Source organism: Vicia villosa, linkage group LG2 (assembly GCF_029867415.1).
Source record: "Vicia villosa cultivar HV-30 ecotype Madison, WI linkage group LG2, Vvil1.0, whole genome shotgun sequence".
Taxonomy (NCBI): Eukaryota; Viridiplantae; Streptophyta; class Magnoliopsida; order Fabales; family Fabaceae; genus Vicia; species Vicia villosa.
Window position 1 is genome coordinate 165,053,109 of NC_081181.1, and position 25,136 is coordinate 165,078,244.

At 35.3% G+C, this 25,136-nt stretch overlaps 1 protein-coding gene across 1 annotated transcript; it reads left to right on the forward strand.

The window, feature by feature from the left end:
- The first annotated feature begins 4,618 nt into the window (after positions 1-4,618).
- On the forward strand, positions 4,619-16,215 carry LOC131652834 (uncharacterized). Its single transcript, XM_058922812.1, has 8 exons — positions 4,619-4,834; positions 4,944-5,127; positions 5,658-5,755; positions 7,108-7,180; positions 7,599-7,816; positions 14,625-14,667; positions 15,105-15,358; positions 15,649-16,215. The coding sequence occupies exons 1-8, from the start codon at positions 4,650-4,652 to the stop codon at positions 16,028-16,030; spliced, it is 1,437 nt and encodes a 478-aa protein (XP_058778795.1). The 5' UTR covers positions 4,619-4,649; the 3' UTR covers positions 16,031-16,215.
- Positions 16,216-25,136: the final 8,921 nt, after the last annotated feature.

Sequence of the window (25,136 nt, forward strand, 5' to 3'; positions counted from 1 at the left end):
CGTTGAATGCTACATGTTATTCGTCACATAAGCAAAAATTGGCGTCGTTTCTAAATTTGTATAACAATAACAAACATAATATATTTTTAAAATAATATATTTTAAAAAGTTGAAGTATTAGAATGGTTTTTTTTTTTTAAAATTATGAGATCAAAACGAATAAAAAAATTGCTATAAATTTATAAGAGTTGCAATATGCTCATCATCAACCAAAAAAAAAAAATTTGCTATAAAAAATAAATAAATAAGGAGTTGTTACATTCTGATTTCACTATGCACTATATAATATACGCTTGAAGAGAATAATAAATATCAAAGTTGATTGAAACCAAAACAGATTGTTACCATCAAATAAAAATAAAAGTTGTTACAATCCGACTCGCCGCAAACAAAAATAACATAGCCACATTGTTTTTTACATTTTGTTCCTAAACAAAGATGCTCGAAAGAGTGTGTTGAATCTTAAAAGCAACAAAAATAACAACCAATCTTTAAAATGTCAACACTTAAAAATAAATGAAGAATATACTATTGTGATTACAATATATTGAATTTATCGCTGTTGAGTATAAGTTTGCAGGCAGTAGTATATTATTTCACCATAGGTATCTCAAATGGATGAAATTTTATATTATAACATACATTATTTGACAGTTGAGAATTTGTCTTTTTTTTCTTTTTTCTTTTTTTCATTTAAAACAATTTCATGTTATGCAGCTCTGTATAAAATCCCAAGGAAAGTTATAGACCTATTTTCGTTAAGTTTAATCCAAACACATTGTAAAAGATTATAATTATAATGCTCACAACTATATTTGAGATAAGAGCTTTATCCTATTTTTGAATGAATGATCCTATCATCATTTTTTTTTCATACAAAATAAACATATTATTAGTCAAAAATAAATATTTTCTTCCAAACACAACTATATTCAAATATTTAAGATAAAACTTCTAAAGACTTTTTTTATTTCTTTTTCTTATCATCATCGGGTGGTCCTCCCTACCAAATCTAATGTCAATTATCATTGGACTAACTAACGATTAGTGAAAACTTTCTTTAATATCAAGAGAGATACCGTTTAAAAATAGTTTGTCAACAATTTCTTATAAATATTCGACAAATTTATCAAACAATCAAAACATTGACAATGAATACATGAAAACTCATAAATCAAGTGCTTCGACAAATAGACTAACACTACAAACATACAGGACGGTAATACAAGAGAGAAAGAACCTTAGAATCTCTTGATATTGTCACGAAAAGAGAAGTTTTGTGCCTGAAAAATGAGAACAGGAAGAATCTATCATCATAGTTGAAGGAGATGAATGTTGGTAAGAGTAATAGTTGTACTACTACTGGCCATCAAGCAGACTAAGAGCAAGGTCTCATGCAAGTGTTGTCTAATAGTAGATATAGTGTAGCGGAGTTTGAACACCCCATAATTTTCTGCAATGTGCAATTGACCATACTGCCTCATACTAATTCTTTAGTTCAAACTTTACAAAGTTTGGTTCGCCATCAACATAGGTTACCTCATACAAGTAATTTCTGCTTTATGATCATTCATGGTATGCTTTACTACATTTTGACGATCATATAGTCAACATTCAGCAACATTCAGATGAGTAAATGCAAAGTAGCAAATGACATAAACACTTCTATAAATGTTTAGATACATGAATAAAATAAATTAGTAAGATAGTCACGGGGTATTTTTAGAATGAGTTTAATGGTATAGGAATTCATCACTCAGCCATGTCATGTTACTAACTTAAAAATTATAGAGTTATGTTATTTAGATTCTTTGACACCTTAAGTGCAGTTATTATTGGTCTCTATTTCTTTTGTAGGCTTTTGATGATTTTCTTTACATGATCTGCAGTGGTATAATCTTTGTTAAAACTTTCAAGTCAACAACAAGAGTCTAAAACCTTGAGAACATATCCTAGTTTCTTCTTCTTCCATTCTGAAGACTTCATACTTTTGAATCAAGGCCAAAACTTTAGTTTCTTTCACTTGTTTGTTTCCTTCATGAGTCATTCTAAGAGAATTAAATATAAATTTTGCAGAGTCTCTCTTTGTTATCTTTTCATACTTAGTGTATATGATAGCATTCAACATAATAGTTCTTGACCTATGATGATTTTTGTTGTCCTTTTTCTTTTGATTACTCATTTCACTTTTTTTCATTCTAGCACCATTTTTATTCAGAGGATGTCTGTAGCAATCTCTGACCATGTCCCACAGATCTGCATCAAAACTAAGGAAGAAACTTTTGATTCTATCCTTCCAATAATCAAACTCGTCACCATCAAAAACTGGAGGTTTATCTTAGTAGTTATCTTTATCATTGTTAACATCTGTCATTATGTGTTTTAAAAAAAGATCTTTATATGACATGGTTAAGTGTTTGATGAAAAGAAATCAATACCGAAACTGGAGCTCTGATGTCAATTGAAGATAAGAAGAAACATAAGAAATGAGAGTTTGAATTGGGTTTCTAGATTAAAACGTTTTGCAACCCAAGAATACAAACAACAAGAATGCAACAATGATAAATGCACAAAGATTTATTATCTTGATTCGCTGCCAACGAAGCTACCTCCAGTCCACCTGCCAAAGTGATTTTTCCTTCTCAATCATAACTTGATCTACTAATCAAAACTTTGATTACAACCTTAATGACAACCTATCAAAGACTTCTTAAGAATCTCGATTATACCCTAGTCTTTCAAAGAATTTAATAACTGTTAAATACAAGATTTGTATTTACAAAATTGCTTCTAAAATAGGCAGATACATACAGTAATAAACAAATATTACACTTGAGAAAATATGATATAAAAGGCTAAGTGTTTATTTCTATTTTCTCTTTCTCTTCGTACGAGTCTCTTCCTGATTTTCCTTTTCAATCTTCTTGTATTTCCTCTTATTTTCCAAGCTTCCAAAACCTCTTTAGATAGGCAATGAAATAGATTTGTTGGAGGGTGAAGTTGGAATATTCTAATAAAAAAATAAATGATGAAGATACTTGATAGTACCATAGGAGTGGTGCATGCAGCATGTAGTGGATGAAATGAAGGAAAACGTTGGTACAATAGAACTGTCCTTTTTTTTTCCAGATTTTCAGAGTATTGGAAGGAATATTTGATCTTGTACTGGTTGTACTCTTGCCACATATTCTTCTTTTAATCATTATCTTCTAGTCAGAGACTTCAAATGTAAGTTGATGAAGTTTGAGTAGAGTTCAAAGTCTGTCTTCAGAATTTGGTGAAAATGAGACGTGAGAGTCTGTCTTCAGAATTTGGTGAAAATGAGACGTCAGAGTCTTTAGTGTTCAGAGTCTTGAGGCTTTAGATACTTGAAATATCAGAGTCTTTCTCAGAGTCATTTTGAATAAATTCTTGCAGAGATATAAACTTGATAATCCAGATGCTTGACTTCTATTTAAACACACCTTTATTTCTTTCATTGGTTCAGAGTGTGTCTCCAATTCAGAGTCGGCTTGCTTCAGATTTGATTGATCTTCAGATTTTGCATAGATTAGACTTCAGATTCGCTTTGTTTAGATTCTGGTTCTTCTGTACTTGACTTCTCTAGGGTCAAAATTTGTTTTCTTTGATCTACGCACTTAACAACATGATTAGAGAACAAAATTATCCTATCAAGCTTTGTTATCATCAAAACTCAGGGATAATTGCATAACCAAACTTATTCCAACATATAGGATCTTGCTCGGGATGGTCTTTAAATGCGAGTGAGAAAATAAATGTCTAAAGTAATGACACTTCTCCATACTCATCATAACGAAACTAATAACTACTCCCTCTGTCCCATAATGAGTGATCCATTTGGAATAATTTAGTGTCCCAAAATGAATGACCCATTTCAATTTTCAATAAAAATTTTCCTATTCTACCCTCTAGTTAATTAAACTTTCACAATTTTCAATATATGATTAGAGGTACTATGGTAAAAATATTATTCTCTTTCTTATTTTTCTATCATTTTTTTAATATGCGTGATATGGTGGGCTGTGTTACTCATTGTGGGACGGAGGGAGTACATATTAATAGAATAAAGATAAATTCTTTGGTACCCATGCATCCAAATTGGATACGGGTACCTTTGATGTAAAATGTTATAAAATTTTAATTTATTTTAAATTAAATTAAAATAAATAAGTGGGATGACATAAAATTATACTACCTTCGTTTCAAAATAAAAGTCGTTTAAGGTTGTTACACACACATTAAGAAAAATAATGATTGAGTGAATAAATGTAACATTTTTACAAAATTACCCTTAATTACTATTGGTTGATATACATTGTCATATTTTGAAAAGAGTGTAGATAAGAGATAATGTTGGTAAAAATTAATCAATGTTGCATTGGGAAATAAAAAAGACTACTCTCTCTGGTCCAATTTATAAGAAAATATTCCCTTTTTAGATACATTGAATAAATAATGTATCTGGACAATATGTTGTACAGATACATTATTTATTCAATGTATCTAAATTGGGAATCTTTTAAACAACTTTTTAGACAACTTTTTAGAACTAAAAAACATTTATTTTGAGACAGAGGAAATACTATATAATTGGTTGAGGGTACTAAACTCAAGGGTAGTAATTGTTAATGGCATCACCGTCTAAGTCTCCGTCGCCGGATGCGGCGGCGACATCAATAACCGATCTCAGCGAGGACTCAATAGGTCAATGCGCAACAAACCTAACCCTCCGCGACGTATGCAATTTAGCAATGAGCTCCACCGCCCTCAAACGCCTCGCTTATACCGATTCAGTTTGGCACCACTTGTTCAAGTCGAAATCGAATCTCTTCCTATCCCAATTCGTCAACCAATTTTCATAATCATTAAATTTCATCAAAGAAATGCTTAATTATTCAATAATGTTGTTGTTGTTGTTGCAGAAATCGTTGGCATCGAGAATTACCTGCTGGTAATGGAACTTCAGCTAGGGAACTGTACATTTCTAGACACACTGCTTTGCATCAGTTCAAATTCAGTGATCCTTTTGCAACTGACTGTCATACTTATGCTTATAGAAATTTAGACCATTTACTTCTTCATCAAAACAATATTATCTTTGCTCAGGTAATTCTTATAATAACCAATGTTTTAAAACCTATCGTGTTGTGGTCGGGTAAGGCTTTTGCGATTTTGGTCGATAGAGGTGTTGTGATACTGATTGCGGTCGTTGCAGTGTGAATTAATTATAATTTGTTGCATGTTTGATTTATTTGGCCTAATGTGAGAATTATTGAAGGCATGATCTGTAAACTGTTTTTACACGGTTTGTGCATAGATATTATATTCATAGTTTAATTAAGTGTCTTTTCAATAAGTTATTCTAAGCCTAATAATTAGGTGCTTATTCATATAACAAGTGTTTATTTATACATTTTTATGGCCATTTTATTCTGAAAATACTCTATGAAGTTGTTATGAATTTTTTCTATAGATGTATCTAAACACTTATGGTAGAAGTTGATCCATGTAGCCAATCCCATGTAGTAGGATAAAACTTGGTTGCTGCGGTTGTATGTATCTAAACACTTATAGAAGTGTTTATGTGATTTGCTACTTTGCATTCACTCTTCTGAGTGTTGCTGAATGTTGACCAGGGCTCAATTACCGGAATGATAAATTTCAATGATAATCCAACGGGAGTAGTAAAGCATACCATGAATGATAATCATAAAGCAAGAATTACTTGTCTGAGGTAAGGTAACCTATCTTGCGTTTTTTTTTTTCTTTCCCATTGATGCTAAATAATTTGATGTATTTGATTCTTATAATCATCTGAACATGCATATCTTGCTCCTGGTGTATCTGGCTTTATTCCGACTTTATGATTTTAACAAACATTAACAAACTCACTTTCTGAAACCAAACATAGTTACTTTTTTCCTATTCCTATCTATAACTATTTATCATTGTGGCTATAGAAAACAAACTGTCACTCCTTGAAATTATTGACTGGGAACCAATCTGACAGATCCCTGAAGTTTAACTATACACATCAAGCATTCTGGCGATGATTTCAAATTAGATTATCAAAATATTGGTATACATGTTCATCTTGTGGTATTAAGTAGCTTATTTTTTATTTATTTGTGAAAATTGTAAAATGTAAATGGCTGCCCGTGTAGTTGTAAATAAATATAACCTATATGTAAGATGATAATTAAAGTCTCTGCGAGGGAAATATGTGTAAACTAAAATTCATTATTTTTTCCATACCCAAAAGAAATATATTTTCTAGCCAAATGATAATAAAATATATTTATTTTGTAAAGTTGGAACTGATGATTAGTATGAGGCAGTGTTGTCAATTGCACATTGCAGAAAATTACAGTGTGTGCATACATCGTTAAGCTATAGTCACTATTTGACAACAATTGAACGAGGCCTTGCTCATGGTCTGCTTGATGGCTAGTAGTAGTACTCAGAGTAGTCAATAGCGGCCAATAACGGTGCTATCCCGCTATAGCGACGCGGAGGTCAACTTCTATGGGAAGAGCCTTAGCGGTGTAGAATACTATAGTGGCAGCTATAGGCTAAATAGCGGGATAGCGGAGCAGAGTGGTTTCTAGCCCGCTATTCTTTTCCCCCTAAAGAACTAAAATTTTCCCTTAAATTTACAACGCTGTAAGAATAATTTTGGGTTTTTCAATCAAGTTTGAGTTGAGACTCAACTTTAACCTTCTTTCATAGTCGTTTATGCACTTCAAGAGTCACGTGTGCTTTGATTTATGAATATTTTATCAGTTGAGTTATTTGTTTAATTTTACATTAAATATATGTTTATAATTATTATATGTAATTTGTCTAAAAAATGATCAAATAGAGCGGTCATCCTGCTATACACTATCCCACTTTTGAGGTCGGCCCCTCCACGCTGCTATCCAGAAATGACTATTCTGGTAGTACTACTATTACTAGTACCAACATTCCTGGAATTTTTGGCAGTTGTTTAGTTTCAAGAGTCAAATATCTTTTCCACTACTAATTATAATTATAATTTCATGAAATTCCGGAGAGTTGGCTTAATCTTCTGAAATTTCATTGCAGGTTGTTTTCCCTGGGGGAACAAAATGTTGTGGCCACCTCAAGTTGTGATCACTCCATTCGTCTATGGTGGAAGGTATCATTTAGTTTATGCAAAACTGTAATAAGATCATCATGTTTATATACGCTTAATAGCGAGCTGCATGAAAGTAGAGTCACGAAAGTATTATAATATTACAGTTTAATGTTTGATAAAGAAGGGTATGATGTATGTAGCAATGTTGATATCCCTTTTTCGATCGAAAGTAAATCTATAAAAATACACAAGTTTGTTTTAAGTTAGAATTTAATTTTCTATTGCCTTGTGTTGTATTTCAATTTCAAGTGTGTTTAGGATTCACCTAACAAACAAAACTAAAACAGAAAAGAAAAAGCATTGTTTATGTTAGAATTAAGATTTGTGTACTGTGTTCATACGCATATGTTTGTGCAAGGTGTTGTTTATGTCATGTGTCTTAGTTTATGTTTTGTGTTTCTTCATCCTTGCGTTGTAGGATTCTTGTCTGCGATGTTTGAGAGGTCACAATGGTCCAGTGTTGTCACTATCAAATAAATTATTGGGAGATGGTAGCAGCCAAGTGTTGGCAAGTGGAGGAGAAGATGGTACTGTTCGGCTATGGTCCCTTAACTCAAGTGGAAAAAGAGGGCAGCATGCTTTGAGGGCTACACTCTATGGACATGAAAAAGCTGTATGTTTGATGTCAGTTTCCGGGTATGAGTTTGTCTATCTCAGTTACTTTCCTTTCACCAATGTTATGTTGAAAAAAATGTAATGATGGGTAGCATTTGGGAATTGATTGAACAGATTGCCTATTATTTTCTGATTCAGTAGTCAGCTATATGCCTATACATTTTAAACTTGCAATATTACTTACGCTCTCTGATTTTAAATATAAGCAAAAAAGCTAACTCACACCATTTTAGTTAATACTATTACTTAATTATCTTGATTTAATAATAATATTATTGTATTCTCCAAACTGTCCTTCATTTGATTTTATATTATGGGCATAAAATGTTGTTGGAAATCTTAAATTTTAACTTAATCGAAGGGTATTTTACGAGTGTTTTCAATAAACAAGATAAAATTAATTAAGATTTGCTTATATATTTCTGTTTGTACAGTACAGCTCATTAAGGATTAGGATTAATGTAATTAATTAGTTATTATTTCCTGTTCTTTTCTGTAATTAGAATCAGCATTCATGGGAAATTAATTCCCTTGATTCTTAGGTCAGATTTCTCTTTCAAATTCTGCCTTATGCAGTCTATAAATACAGCATATGTAATTCTCATCAAATAGTAGAAAATATAAAATATATTTCTATATGGTATCAGAGCACGATCTGAACCATCCCTAAACTAGTGCTGCCAAACGATGGAGGATCCCAAAGCCGATGAATCACTCAAAGTGGAGACTGGATCATTTCCGACCAGTTCACACGAAGGGCTCACTCACCTCATCACAGGCCATAAATTAAATGGTCAAAACTATACCCAATGGGTAAGGTCAATCAAGATCTTCCTCGAAGGAAAAGGAAGGGAAGGCTACACTACAGGAGATTCTAAATGTCCCGAAAAAGGAGACAAAAACTTTCAGAAATGGAAACTTGAGAACAACCAAGTAATGTCATGGCTGCTCAATACCATGACAAATGAAATTGGTGAAAATTTCATGTTCTATGACACTGCAAAAGAGATATGGGATGCAGTGAAAGAAACATACTCAAATGTTGACAATACATCTGTCATATTTGAGATTAAAAGCATTCTTCATGACCTTCGACAGGGAGAATCTTCTGTTACTGAGTATTTTAATATACTTAACAAACACTGGCAGCAACTCGACGTATATGAAGAGGTTACATGGTGTTGTACAGAAGATCAAAAGAAGTATAAGGAGCTGGTGGAAAAAGATAGGATTTACAAATTCCTATTAGGGCTAAACAAGGACCTAGATGAAGTTCGTGGAAGGATCCTTGGAACCAAACCACTTCTCAAAATTCGAGAAGCCTTTTCAGAAGTGAGAAGGGAAGAAAGCAGGAAGAAAATCATGTTGGGAACACCCAACTCAGTTTCGTACAGCGAGAGCTCTGCAATGGCAGCAAGAGGGAATCAGCCCCGGCCACCACAAAAGAAAACCCGCCCCTGGTGTGATCACTGCAAGAGACCAGGCCACACAAAGGAAACATGTTGGATCATACATGGAAAACCTTCGGAGACCAAATTGTTCAAAGGCAAGGAGGGCAGAGGTAACACAGCATTTAACAATCAAGAAGCTGAGGTATACTCTAACTCATCTCCTTTTAGCAAAGAACAAATGCAGGCTCTTCAAAAACTCCTTCAGCAAACCATGTTAACTGCAGAAAAAAGTGGTACTGCTGTAGTGGCTCAAAGAGGTAATTATTTACATGCTCTAAGCACTATTAAGGAAAAAACAAAATCATGGATTGTTGACTCAGGGGCTTCAGATCACATGACTGGTGATTTTACTTTGTTTAGTAGTTATTCTCCATGTCCCTATAACTATAATGTTCGAATAGCTGATGGTACACATTCTAAGGTCATGGGTAAAGGGTCAATTGTCATTTCACCAAATATTACACTTGACTCTGTTTTGTATGTGCCTAAATTGGATTGTAACTTGCTGTCTATTAGCAAGATTACAAGAGATTTGAAATGTGTTACTAAATTCTTCCCTAACTTGTGTGAATTTCAGAATTTGGAGTCGGGGCAGACGATTGGCAATGCTGAAGAGTGTGCTGGACTCTACCTCCTTCAAGTGGAAAAATCAGAAGCAAAACTCAAGAATAATTATCATGTTGCAGCTGTAGTTTCAAGTGATGATAATCCTGTAATGATGTGGCACTATAGATTAGGCCACCCAAATTTCATATACTTGGAAAAAATGTTTCCCTCTTTATTCAATAAAAACAAGGAATATTTTCAGTGTGAAATTTGCCAATTGTCTAAACATACCCGAAACCATTACCCACCCCAATCCTATAAACCCTCCAAACCTTTTTCATTAATTCATAGTGATGTATGGGGACCATCACGAGTCCGCAACATTACAGGCTCGAGATGGTTTGTCACCTTTATTGATGATCACACACGTGTTACCTGGGTGTTTCTAATGAAGGAAAAATCAGAAGTAGGGAGAATATTTGAAATTTATCATAAGATGGTACAAACACAATTCCAAAGCAATATTCAGATACTTAGAACTGACAATGGTCGTGAGTATTGCAACCTTGCTCTAAATTCCTATCTTCAAAAGGTTGGAATTGTTCACCAAAGCTCGTGTGTGGACACCCCCCAACAAAATGGAGTAGCGGAAAGGAAGAATAGACACCTTTTGGAAGTGACTAGATCAATCATGTTAGCCACAAATGTCCCACAACACTTTTGGGGAGAAGCTGTCCTTTCCGCAACTCACCTTATAAATCGAATGCCCTCCCGTATCCTTAACTTTAAGACCCCACTCTCCACACTTCAAAACCTATTTCCAATCAGCAAAATATTTTCCTCTATTCCATTAAAAATATTTGGATGCTCAACTTTTGTCCATAACCTCAACCCTCACCGAAGCAAATTAGACCCAAAATCCATCAAATGCATTTTTCTTGGTTACTCCCCTCACCAAAAGGGATATAGGTGTTACTCTCCCCATACCAAAAAATTTTACCACACTATGGATGTAACCTTCTTTGAAAATCAACCCTATTACACCAAAAATGGTATTCAGGGGGAGCATATCGTAAATTCAGAATACCAACTTTTGCCTCTTGAACTAACCGAACATGACAAAATCTTACCAGACCAAACCGACAACACTCAATCAGCCGAACCTATGCCTAAACCAGCTGGAAAATTACCAGAACAAACCTCTAACATTCAGCCGAGTGAAAGGACAAATGAAGTTATGACGGAAACAGGACCAATTATAATCTCAACCACATCTCAACAGGATTGTGATCCAAAAACAGGTAATTGGAAGGGTTTTTGTTATAAAAGAAGGAGGAAGGAGGTAGAGTCAAGCATATCTCCAATGCAAGGCCATGAGTCAAACCAGGCTCTAGAAAATGAAGTTCCCACAGGTAATATTCTTCCTAACTCTGAACATGTTGATACAGCAGATATTGATATTCCTATTGCTATGAGAAAAGGGGTTAGAACTTGCACTAAACACCCTATTGAAAAATATATCTCCTATGGTAAACTATCACAAAGTTACAGGTCCTTTGTAGCAGCTGTTGACAACATAGAAATTCCAAATAATATTCAAGAAGCATTGCTGAAACCTGAATGGGCAGCAGCTGTAACTGAAGAAGTTCAAGCACTTGTAAGAAATGGCACATGGGAGATCACTGCTATACCAGAAGGGAAGAAAGCAGTAGGATGCAAGTGGATATTTTCAATTAAACACAATGCTGATGGGAGTATAAACAGGTACAAAGCTCGGTTGGTTGCTAAGGGATTCACACAATCATATGGGGTGGATTATGAGGAGACTTTTGCACCTGTTGCGAAGCTCAATTCTGTCCGGGTTCTACTATCTCTGGCAGCAAATCTAGATTGGCCCCTACACCAACTAGACATAAAGAATGCATTTCTAAATGGAGAGTTAGAAGAAGAGGTATATATGCAAATTCCTCCGGGACTTGAATCACCTGGAACCTCAAACATGGTGTGTCGACTTCGCAAATCTCTATATGGCCTCAAACAATCACCAAGGGCATGGTTTGATAGACTAACAAAAGTTGTCAAGCAAGATGGTTTTGTTCAATGTCAAACAGACCATACTATGTTTGTCAAGCACTCTTTGGATGGGAAGATAGCTTTGTTTATTGTCTATGTTGATGATATCGTAATTACGGGAGATGATGATACACAAGTCAACCAGTTAAAGAAAATTCTAGCAAAAGAATTTGAAGTCAAAGACTTGGGACAACTCAAGTATTTTTTAGGGATGGAAATTGCACGAACAAAGAATGGTATTTCAGTTTCTCAAAGGAAGTACACTTTGGATTTACTTCAAGAAACAGGTATGCTTGGATGCAAAGCTGCCAATACTCCCATAGAACAAGTAAAAAGGAGTGAAGACGAGGATGTACCAGCTAATAAAGATAGATATCAAAGTCTAGTAGGAAAACTAATCTATCTAACACACACCAGACCAGACATTGGTTTTGCTGTAAGCATGGCTAGTCGTTATATGTCAAATCCAACTGAAAATGACATGAGAAATGTGAACAGAATTCTCCAATACCTAAAAGGTACGCCGGGCCGAGGACTTTATTTTCAAAAGAACTCAAACAGAGGTATTGAAGTCTACACCGATTCTGATTGGGCGGGATGTTTATCTGACAGGAAATCGACTACAGGCTACTGCACATTTGTATGGGGTAATATGGTAACTTGGAGAAGCAAGAAACAATCTGTTGTGGCCAGGAGTAGTGCAGAAGCTGAATTCAGAGCTATGTCACAAGGTATTTGTGAAGGAATTTGGCTTAAGCGAATGCTAGATGAGATCAAAATTCCTACCAATCACCCCATGAAGATATTATGTGATAACAAGGCTGCTATTAGCATTGCTAAGAACCCGGTACAGCATGATAGAACAAAGCACGTGGAGATAGACCGACACTTCATCAAGGAGAAAATTGATCATGAAGTTATAAGTGTTAACTATATTCCATCATGCCAGCAAACTGCAGACATTCTAACAAAAGCCCTTCCAAGGAACATATACGAGAATATCAGATCCAATCTGGGTATGATAGACATCTACCACCCAGATTGAGGGGGAGTGTGGAATAGTTAATACAGAATCAAATGATTCTGTTTGTACAGCTCATTAAGGATTAGGATTAATGTAATTAATTAGTTATTATTTCCTGTTCTTTTCTGTAATTAGAATCAGCATTCATGGGAAATTAATTCCCTTGATTCTTAGGTCAGATTTCTCTTTCAAATTCTGCCTTATGCAGTCTATAAATACAGCATATGTAATTCTCATCAAATAGTAGAAAATATAAAATATATTTCTATAGGTAGCATTTGGGAATTGATTGAACAGATTGCCTATTATTTTCTGATTCAGTAGTCAGCTATATGCCTATACATTTTAAACTTGCAATATTACTTACGCTCTCTGATTTTAAATATAAGCAAAAAAGCTAACTCACACCATTTTAGTTAATACTATTACTTAATTATCTTGATTTAATAATAATATTATTGTATTCTCCAAACTGTCCTTCATTTGATTTTATATTATGGGCATAAAATGTTGTTGGAAATCTTAAATTTTAACTTAATCGAAGGGTATTTTACGAGTGTTTTCAATAAACAAGATAAAATTAATTAAGATTTGCTTATATATTTCTGACCATCAAAATTAGAATTTTTGTTATTTATATTTGTGATCAGAGGAAGTATATTCTAGTTCTTATAATTTTCACTCGTATGTTCTGGCTAGCAAGTTAGTTGGTTTAAGAGATTCAACTGATTTAACTTTCATGTGTGTTAAAACCAATATACGAATCATTGCTTAACAAACAGTAACACACTTGTTAACAGCCAGCTTAAAACTTTACCAATCTTTACATCATGGTATAACAAATGAATTTATTGTTGTAAAAGGCAACATGTTTATGAGTCCTAAGATTGTTAAATTATAAGAGGTCACGAGTTTAATCTGAGAATTTGACTAGAACGATCGAATATTGAATTTTTATCGAAATTTATTGTATTTGAGTTTTAATTCTATCGATTTAAGCTTCTCATTAATTTTCTTGTCGAGATATATTTAACTGGAACTTTATCTGTTTTATAAAGTAAGTGAGTTCAATTTTAAAAAAAGTAAGTGTAGCAGAGATGAAGATGTTGCGCTGTATGTGTAGTAACTTGGTAAAGACTAGACAAGATAGAATTAGAAATGAAAATATTAGAGAGAATGTTCGTCGGGTAGCACCTACAGTAGAGAAGATGGTGGAAAATAAACATAGGTGGTTTGAGTATGTAGAGAGAAGACATGTAGATTCTGTGGTAAGAAGAGTAGATCAGATGGAGAGAAGTCAAATAACTAGAGGAAGAGAAAGACCTAGAAAGACAATAAGAGAAGTTATTAAGAAAAATCTCGAGATTAACGATTTCGATTGAAACATGGTCTTGAATAGAACATTATGGTGAAAGTTGATCCATGTAGCTGATAGTGGGATAAGGCTTGGTTGTTGTTGTCCATTAAAATCTTTCATCGGCACTACAAAGAAAATTGAAAGTGAATTAAAATCTCTCATCGGCACTACAAAGAAAATTGAAAGTGATTTGCTTACATCAATTCAGTAGTGTTTTTAATGGTGGTAAGCAAGTTCTATATAATTTGTCAAAAAATGAGGTTTTTTGCATGGCATGTGTCCAATGTTTATTTATTCACTATCACTCCTTTCATTTAAGTAAGTACTAGTCATCTCCTTCAGCTACAATGATTGATCCTTCCTCTTCTCACTTTTCAGGCACAAAACTTCGCTTTTGGTGTCAATCTCAAGAGATTCTAAGGTTCTTTCTCTCTTACATTCCCGTCTCTTCATGTTGTCGTGTTAGTTTGCTTGTCTGTGTACTTGATTTATGAATTCTCAAGTATTCATTGTCAATGCTTTGATTGTTTGATAAACTTGTTAAATATTTTGTAAGAAATAGTCTGCAAACTATTTCTAAATGGTATCTCTCTCGAAACTGAAAACGGTCTTCCGAAGCTTATCTTCAATAACTTCAACAGTTTAACTAGTGGAGCTGTGGAAGTAACCTAGTTCCAGAATGTTTTATGTTTAGGTGCAAATTACTATCCAGAGGAGTTAAACATTAACATCTATCTTGTATTATTCACATACTATTTGTGGCTTCAAAATCGTGTCATGGATGATACATACACATTTCTTCTACTTCAATGTTTGTGTTAAGCCCTATAATTGAAACCTTTTATTATGCTATTATAGGTGAGGGTTTGGGATACGGCTAGGTCATCATCGGTTCGCTCCTCAAGTTGTGTGGGAATGGCTTCTGTTCATGGCGCACCGGTAAACATGAAATGCTATGAATCGTTGTTGTATGTGGCAGCTGGTCCCTCTGTCACTGCAATTGATTTAAGGACAATGCAGAGAGTTCTCACAGCAGCTGTCCATCAACCAAAGTTATATTCATTTGACATCGCCCCTTCAAAATCTGTAATATGCACCGGCGGTGATGGCAGGTATGACTATTTTGAAAGAAACCTTGTTACTGCTGCTAAGTTACTCACAACACTGACATTGACATGTGTGAAGTAAACACTGATGATATAATTTAAGAAAATGAAAGTGATTGAACGTAACCACATGTGACAGTGTGTTGTCCGGTTTAGACGCCAAATAAGCCTTCATTGTGAAGTATTAGCGCTACTTTGAAATATCATGTCATGTTATGTTTAGCTTTTTTTTAGATATGTAGTTTACATGCAGCAAATGGTGTAACATAACACTTGCCAAAACTTCAATGCTGCAGAGCACTTCTTTGGGATATCAGGAGAAATCAAAATTGGTTAAAGCCAGAACCGATAGCCGAGTTAGATGGACATTCTGGGCCAGTAACTAAGTTGCTCATGGATTCATACAAAATAGTTACTGGTGGTTCTGATGATAATTGTGTGAAGGTATGGGAAGTTGGGACTGGGGAACAAACAAATTCATTTATCTGCTGTTTGTGTGACGAAGAGAATTGCAGTTGTGGCTGTGATGCAATAGCTATAGATGGGTGTAGAATTGTCACTGCTACTTTTAGTAAAGGTCATAATTTTGGTGATGGTGTTGTAACCTTTAGGGACTTCAACAATGCTACAAGTCCTATTACCAAATTAGAAACTTCTTCTAAATTTTGGGATTCTTAGTCTGGTGGTAATTATGATAACTGATATGTGAATAATATATGGCTCCCAAAATGGTATATGGAACAATTATTTTCTTTGTCACTTGGTTTATGTGGCATGGTAGAATGTCACAGCATATACTAGATTGATTGTGACGATATTTTATATAAAATTTTGAGTTTAAATTCGGATTATTATCTTTCTCATTTTCTGTGTGTGCTTATTTAAATATTTGTTGATCACTAAACTAATAGAAAAAAAATAAAATGACATGCTTGTATTTTATGTTTATTAATAGAACAGTAGGTAATGCTCTAAGAGAATGAGGGAACAAGTGCAGTACGGAGGCAAGCCTCTCTACCGTAGGAAACTAAAAATGTGGATGGAGAACAAATTCCTTGCAAGTATGATAAAATGGAAAACTAACCCTCGGTATGAGATTTTCCTTGTTGAGGTGAGGAAAACTCACTCCTCAACACCCTTTTCCACTCTCAAAACTAGTCTACCTTTTTTCATGTGTCCCTCCCCTTTTTAAATCCTTCTTTTTTCTAAAAATAATTATTTACATCCGATCAATTGATATAGGAGATGATTCACTCATCCAAACAACTAAAAATAGGTTACTCTAAACAACTAAAAATAGGCTACTCTTCTATACATAGGCGCCGTCTATAAGCAATGATGTTTATTTTTGTTCACATTCATCAATTAGTGGCGGTTCTAAACCGCCACAAATTTTTATTGTTTAATTCGACTCATTTTGTGACGGTTTCAAACCGTCGCAATAATTTTATTGTTCATTTTGTGATGGTTTCATAGTGTTGCAAAAATTTTACTGTTTATTTTGTGACAGTTTTAAAGCATCAAAAAAGTTTTACTACTCAATTTGTGACGGTTTGAATCTGTCACTAAATGTTAAAAATGATAAAATAGGAAAATTTCTTTACCCACCTCCCTATGGGGGTCACCCCCAGTGAAAACCCCACTTTACCTTTGCTTCGGAAATGCATTTCCGAAGTATTTTTTTTTTTAAAAATTTTCTCAGACTTCGGAAGTGCATCTCCGAAAACACCAAATGGGGGGTGTTTTCGGAGATGCACTTCCGAAAACACTTTTTTTTTCAGATTTTGGGGGGTTTCGGAAATGCACTTCCGAATTACGCAAAAATTGTGTTTTTTTTTTTTTTTTATGTTTTTCGAAACAGTCTCGTATTTTTAATTAAAGGAAAACGCCAAATAAAATAAGCGACATATAAACAGAAAATACTAATATGATAAATCAAATCCAGATAATATATACAAGCCGATCTAAATAGTAATAGTGTGCGAAAGATACAACCCGAAAACAAAAAAAAATAAACCCGAACTCCTACTGGGTATGCCTAACCCTCTCTCCCCGGGACCTCCTCTGCCGCCTGTATGCCGCCGCACGGCCCGCATTAGTGACGATCATCTCCATCACGACGACTGCCTCTGGACCGCCCTGATGAACGACACCTCGATCCAACGTGTCCCGCCCAAGCATCTCTATCCGCTGGCAGATCGGCAAAAGATCAATGGCGTGGTCATCCTCGGCCTGCTGGTTCTCTAGGATCTCCTCGTGTGCTGGCCTAAGAGCGCCGGGAGCGTCGGGTCTCAGCAGAGGATGTGACACCCGGTAGAACCATGTGACGTACCCCTCCACACTGTGCCAGTCCTGGGTGACCCGAATGCGACGATACTCCTCCGGCACCACATGACGCTCCCAATCCTCAAATATGCCAGTGAGCTGCACTCGGGTCACTGTGTCGGGAGAATGGCCTCCAAGTGACGTCATCGTGCATCGTGCGGTCGAGGTACCCACGGTATGGTCCCACTGCATTGTTCCCCCTCTAGAGAACGTATCTGGTGGCCCTGGCCATGGCGTCATCGTACTCAGGATCAATGTGGAAGCCGTGGACGCGGGAGAAGTAAGAGATGATCCAGCTCTGAAACACAAACACGATAATGTATTAAAAATAAATACGAAACATAAATAAATACGAAACAATTAAAATGAAACGTAACGTAAGTAGTGTGCAGGATCCGGTTAACTGCCTCATCCTCAAGTTGGAGGCCTCATTCAGCTTCTGGTATAGGTATGCCAGAGTAGCTGCCCCACAGTTCCACTGGTGAACGGTAGTCAAGTCCATGAAGTAGCGGAGGTAGGTCACGTCGATGTACCTTGCACTCTTGTCCACAAAGACTGCAGCGCCTACCACAAACATGTACCAGCACCGGAGAGCGCAGCCACGGTGATAATGTGTAAATATAGGTCGTCACCCGCATCCTCAGCTTCGGCCGCCGCCACTAGGTGGTGCTCTAAATAAGTGCTCAGTATGGTGAACCGAATATGAGGCCCAGATGTCCTGATGCACTCATAGTCAGCAACTTCGGGCTCCATACCCAAATAGAGCGCCATCCACTCACTGGCTTCGATCCTCTGGATCCGGGAGTGGTGCAACAGCGCCCCCCCTGATCGGCAGGTGGAGAAGACACTGCACATCGTGCAAGGTGATCGTCATCTCCCCAACCGGTAAGTGGAAAGAAGACGTCTCCCTGTGCCACCGCTCCACAAAGGCCCCCTGCATGCCGTGGCTGATGGTGGTATACCCCGTCATGCAGAGCTCACTAAGCCCTGAAGCTCTCACCGCATCGTTAAACCACTCAGTAGTTGGTTTAAACAGACTGAAAACCTTCCGGGAGTGGTTCATCATTTTCAAAGGCTCTCTCCTATTACAAAAAAAAACAAATAAAAAAGTATGTTAAATAGACCGTTAAGAAAATATTGAATAAACGACTAAATTATAAACGGTTAAATAATATAGTTGGGCAAATTATAAAAATACCTCTGCCTCCCAAATACGCCGAGCGACGTGCTCGTGGTAGGTAAGCAGCACGGAAGTGTCACTGGGCCCTCCCGGGTAGCCCTCCTCCTGCTCATCCTCCTCCTCGTGTGGAGGGTCAACATCCGGTACCTCCTCCGCCTCGTGGTATGGCATTGCCTCCTCCTCCTCCTCTCGCTGGCGGGAAGAAGATACCCGAGCCAGACGACTCCTCGATCCAGATGTAGAGGTACCCTCGTCCATCTGCACGGGAACTCGCACACATCCCTGGCCCTGCCCCCGTCCCTGCGTCGACGCCAGCTGCGCCGCCCGCTCGCGTCTAGCCGACGCAGTCTGGGTCTCTCTACCCTGTCTGAAGTGTGCTTGGTTGCCTGACATGTTCTTGAAAACAATTGAAATCGATTAATATGCGAGACAATAGAAAAAACTAAAAAAAATTGCATTTCTGATACACTTCAGAAGTTCATTTTCGAAACTGGGAATGGAGGTGTTTTCGTAAATGAACTTCCGAAACACCCCTGCGAAGAAGTTTTCTGCAACTTCCATGGCAGACCCCAAAATCCTAATTCAAAACTACTTTTATTCATTCTAAACAACCTAAATATCATTACCAACCTATCTTAATGTGATTTTTGCAATTTCTAAACACCCTAATAGAGATATGAATAATGGATCTAAAAATTGAAAAAAATTGAAAAACTTACCAATTAGTGTTTGAGATGATTTAGGTTGAGATTGGAAGAAGATTTTGGCAATCTCTGATACTTCACACTTGCTTTTTGCAGAAATTTTGAAGAGAGGCTGAGTTTGGAAGAAGATTAGGGTAAAATGAATGGGGGAGGGGGGCTGTTTTGCTTAATATGCAAAACGCGCAGTATTTCGGAAATGAACTTCCGAAATGATGTTTTCGGAAATGCATTTCTGAAATAAGACAAATTTTGAAAAAAAAAAGCGCTTTCGGAGATGCATCTCCGAAAACACCTTTTTCTTGCATTTCGGAAATATTCCGAAATCAGGGGTATATGTGGTTTTTCACCAGAGATGACCTAGAAGGTTGGGAGGTGGGCAAAGAATTTTCCTAAAGTAGTACCGCATTGCTTATATGAGAGACCTCTCACCATAGCCTGACCGCTATACATAGGGTACCTATGTTTACATGAGAATGAAGAGTCCTATTTAAGCTACATCTAACCATTTTGTTGTAAATGATTGTGTTTTTGAGTTGAGGGTCAATAGTAGCAAGAGAATAAACAAAATTGTTCCTTGACTGCCGTATGCTATATAAATGGTTTCAGCAGTAGAAATTTTTAGCATATCTCTTCTCCAGCTGTTTCTACTTGTTTCTTTGACAAGTCATCTCATTACTTGAGTCCAACCTTGAGGCCTTTTCGAATATCCAAGCCAACTAAGGATCTCTTGCCAAATTGCACCAGTTATTTTGAATCCAAAAAACAAATGTTCTCTAGTTTCCAAGTCTTGACAGAAGCAATACATATTATCTGTCATCACACCATATTTTTGAATTCTATCTTCTGTTGCTATTTTTCCAAGAATATTGAGCCATAGTGTGAATTTGACTATAGGTCTGACATAGTTGTTGAAGAACATTTTTCTCTATGTACTGGACTTTTTTCACCTCTTAGCTCCTTATACATGGCAGCTGTATTATATGTCCCATTTTGCATCACTGCACCCCAAGTTATATTTGAGCAATTTTGTCCATGCACTTCATTATGTTAGTCAGAATCCAGGAGCAATTGTCACCATGTAATTACATCATTGTTCTTTATATAATAGGTATTCAACCATTTCACATGATGTGTGAGAACCTCTAAATAGTGTGATGAGATATTCTCTTATAGTATCTATGTATTACTCATGTTCTATTTGATAATAAGGTTTGATTACAAATACTTTAGAATATTCTCCTTATATTTAATGTTCAATTAAACGAATTGATTATTATAGAGACTTTATTTCTTTGAAAATAAGTAAGTTTTAAATTTAAGCATAAAACCAATGAACTTCGAACTTGTACATGATACATTGACAATTCATCAATTAATTCAATTGTGATCTTTCCTCTGTAACGAAAGTTTCTTTCTTCCACATATACTTACATCGTCGTGACATTAACATCAATGAGACATGTTGTCTAACTATTATTGTCATGAAAATTTTATGATATAAGAAGTCAAAGGAACCATCAACTCTATACTATTGTTGGATGAAGAGAGTCTATGTGATCATTTCATTAAACTTTAAACAATCACACTAGTAAATTAGTCGCTACATTTTAATTTTAAATTCGAAGACATTAAGTATATGATTATGCTGCTCAGCACCTATTTATTTATCAAACATTTTTAAGTCTCGCTATACACCGACACATGTATAACATAGATTAATATTGAACCAGTGAACTACATGAATTTTTATAATAGCATATCCAAACGTATCGTATTTCTGCTCCGTTTAGATCTAGCCCACAAAAAATGAGGCGGGACAAGACAAACATATTTAAGGATGTGGATCTAAAATTTTGATCTGCTCCACATTAAAAGTGAGGGCGGGACGGGATGGACCCGCGAGTACCGCTCTTTTTAGATCTAAAATTACAAAAATTTATATAAATACATGTGGCTAAAAAAGCGTGCATAAAAAACGGGACGAAACAAGACGATTACATTAGAGGTTGAAATCCTAAGTTCCTGTCCCGTCCCGTATTAAAATGTGGGTAAAACGAACATGTCTAACGGACCAGATTCGTTTTGCCACCCTTAGATACCAAAAATTATTTCCTACTTTTTTTAAGTTTTGCTATTGGTTTTGCCTCTAATCCAACTCACTGCCAAGGAATTTTAAAGTAAGAAAATAACTTCAAAAAAAGTTGCTAAAAATCAGTGATGAAAATTGAAGTAGAATATAGGGCAGGAACATCAAAGTATATATTATTATAAGATTAAAAACAACAACATACAAATAACCAAATCGTGGTCAGAATCGAACGAATCTTTTACAAAAACACTAAACATTTGTTAGAAAACCTCGTGTTCAATGCTTCCTTAAAACAGGCACTAATGCAATGTGGGAGCTAATATATTGCATATAATATTATAATGTCATATTGTATATAAAAACCAAATTTACTTTTGCATTAAAAAAAGAAGAAGAAAAACCAATTATACTTACGTAACACTAAAGCTATCTAAATTTTATAAAATTTAAGTTAAATTGTTACCAATTGGATCATTATTTGTTTATTTATTTTAAAAAGGTGTATGTATGCTATTTGGTTGTACTTGAATAAAGATGAATCAAAGCGCATAAATGGACGAGACAATTAATATTTTATATGATGGCATGACTCATGAGGATCTTCAAGTGTTTCGAGGAAAGAGCTTAATTTTTAAGTGCTTAAATTAAATAAAACATCTTTCTTTGGTGCCCAAGGGACCCCGTTTTCTGTTCCATTAATTAACTCTTTTTATTTTTATTTTTTAAGTTTCATGTTAGTTAGTTTCACATGTGTAGTTGTATGGATAAGTATGATATGACTTGCTTGTTCAATGAACCTTGCTCAAGACAATATGAAAGTGTATTGTTCATTACATTTCATGCATAAACCCTCTAAAAGTATAAAAATATTCTTAAAATCTAGATTTCTAATGCATCAAATACACAATAAACTATCTTAGAAATACGCTAAATCAAAATTCAGATTTATCCTCACACTAAATCTAATCGCAAAATCATGCAAACTCAAAATTAAATGATTTGTCTTTTGAAATTCAGAAGCTTTCATTTATGTATATGCACATTTATACCTATCTCTACTCCATCCCTTTCATTTTGTGAAAGTTACACACAAGTGAAAACAAAGCTTATTAGTGCCTACTCGTGTTTCAATATTTTTCAATTTTTTTACAACTTTTAATCCACTACATTCAACTTTGGCACATCTCTCAACTTTTACTTCACCACATTCAAGCCAAGACCATTCATCTCTCACATTTGATAAGTTTCTCATTATTTGTGATGCATACATTTCCTAGAGAGGGGTTATAGTTACGCTACATTAGATTACATGCAATAGAGTTTTTATATTTGTTTTGGCATAATCAGATTTGGTAGGAATTTTGAACATTTGAGGCATATAGTTCGTAATGCTTTATTTATGTTTCTGTGCTGGATTTGTGCAGTTCGAATTTTGAAATCTGAATCCTTAATCTGGATGATAAAATTTTGATTTATCTGTTTTGCTTCCTGTTTTTTGAATTCAATTTGCTATTAAATTGTTTTTTCTTCTTTGATTATAATATATATTTTCTTGTTTGATTATAGGAAAAATAAATGACAACCAACAAAGATTGAGACATGGTAGAGTGGCTCACATGCTCTAGACCCTTGGGACCCATAGTTAGAGAATCTTCATTTGTTGTTGAAGCCCCAACTGCTATAGTACATGCTACTGTACCTGATGTTGTTGTGCCTCATAATTTTCCATGAGACCCCTCACAATTTTCCATACTTCTTCTATATGCACACCATACTCCTATGCACATGTGGGAGGGAGAGGTAGCAATAATATTTAATTACTCTTTTAAACATTTGTGTTATAGTAGTAATAATTAAAATGTATGACAATGATGTATTTTTTATTTGGTAGTACTGTGAGAAATGTGGTAGATCATACATGCTTCTAGGAGCTTCAACACTTACTTCCTCGTGTCCTCTTTCATGGTAGGATTCAGTCTTCATTGAGGTTGAACTACTAGCTTGAATTATTCTTCAAGTTTGATGTCATGCATACAATACGGTTGACTTATCCCTTTCAAATCCATCACACTCAAATCAAGTGTCTTTTTATTACCTTTTAGGACTCTCAAAATTTTATGCTATTCTAAAACAAACAAAGAACTACCTATGATGACAGGATGCAACAATTGCTCTTCCAAGAATACATATTTCAATTGTTTCGCCAACTCCTAATCAATGTTTCTCGTGGTTTTCTTAACTCGTGAAGGTTGCAAATGAAGTAATCATTTGACTATCTCCATGTCAGATTCATCTTCACATGCGTTGACTGAATTTATAATGACTTAATTCGCTGGTAGTGATAGTGATTCCTCTACTGCTACTTCTTGACCAATCTCTCCCACCATATCAATTCTATAGCACTGAGGATTCTCTTTTAGATGTTTCATTGTTTCGAACAACTTTAACACACTATTTTCTTTGTTGAATCTTAAAATCAACTCTCTCACTTCCACATCAATTAAATCTCTACATTTGCTAAGAACGATCTTATTAAGAGTAGTGGCATTTCATAGTTTTTTGCATATCAAGAATCAAAATATCAACTGGGAACAACAAATATACATCTTCAAGAACTCTGTACAGGTAAATGATAGATCAACCAGCTAATGTAAGAGTCGTCTAAGTTGGTTTAGGTTCTCAACGGTTCAACTTTCTCATCATAGACAGTGGCATCAGATTGACACTTGCTTCTTAATCACACAATGCATGACCACTCGTTATTGAACTAATAGAACATGGGATAATAAATCTAATTGGATCAGTGAGTTTAGGTGGAAGCTTGTGCTTAATCATAGCAATTCATTCTTCTGCTAAAGTGATATTCTCATCATACCATAATTTACACTTTTCTGATAAGATCTCTTTCATAAATTTTGCGTAAACTAGCATTTTCTCGAGGGCCTTACAAATTGAGATGTTAACATGTATTTTATAAACATCTCCATGAACTTCTTGAATTGAACCACTTCCATTTCCTTCTTTGATGTCTTTTTCAAGATTGGGTAAGGTGGTTTGACATAGTATGGTAGTTTTGGGTTGGGTTCATTTAGGATATGTTTCTTGGTTCTTCTCAAAGGTGAGTTTTGATCTATGAGTTTATCAAGGGTATCCCCCCTAGTCAAGTCTTTGCTCGTTTCCTCATTTTTTGCTCCCTCTGATTTTTTCTCAACCTCTTTCAAACTCTACCTCTTCTTCAATATTTTTATCACCCTCCCTTACTTCTTTTCTCTCACCAATAGCCCAAGGGTTTAAAGGTACCACTATATTCCTCAACTCAATGGCTTTGCAACTCTCATTTTTTGAGTTATCTACCCTATTCCTAACAACTCCCCTGCTTGAGCTAGGTTATGATGCTAGCTGTTAAGATAACTGGCCAATTTGCATTTCTAAATTTTTGATGGAAGCTTTGGTGTTCTTACTCATAGTTTCTTGATTCTTGGACAT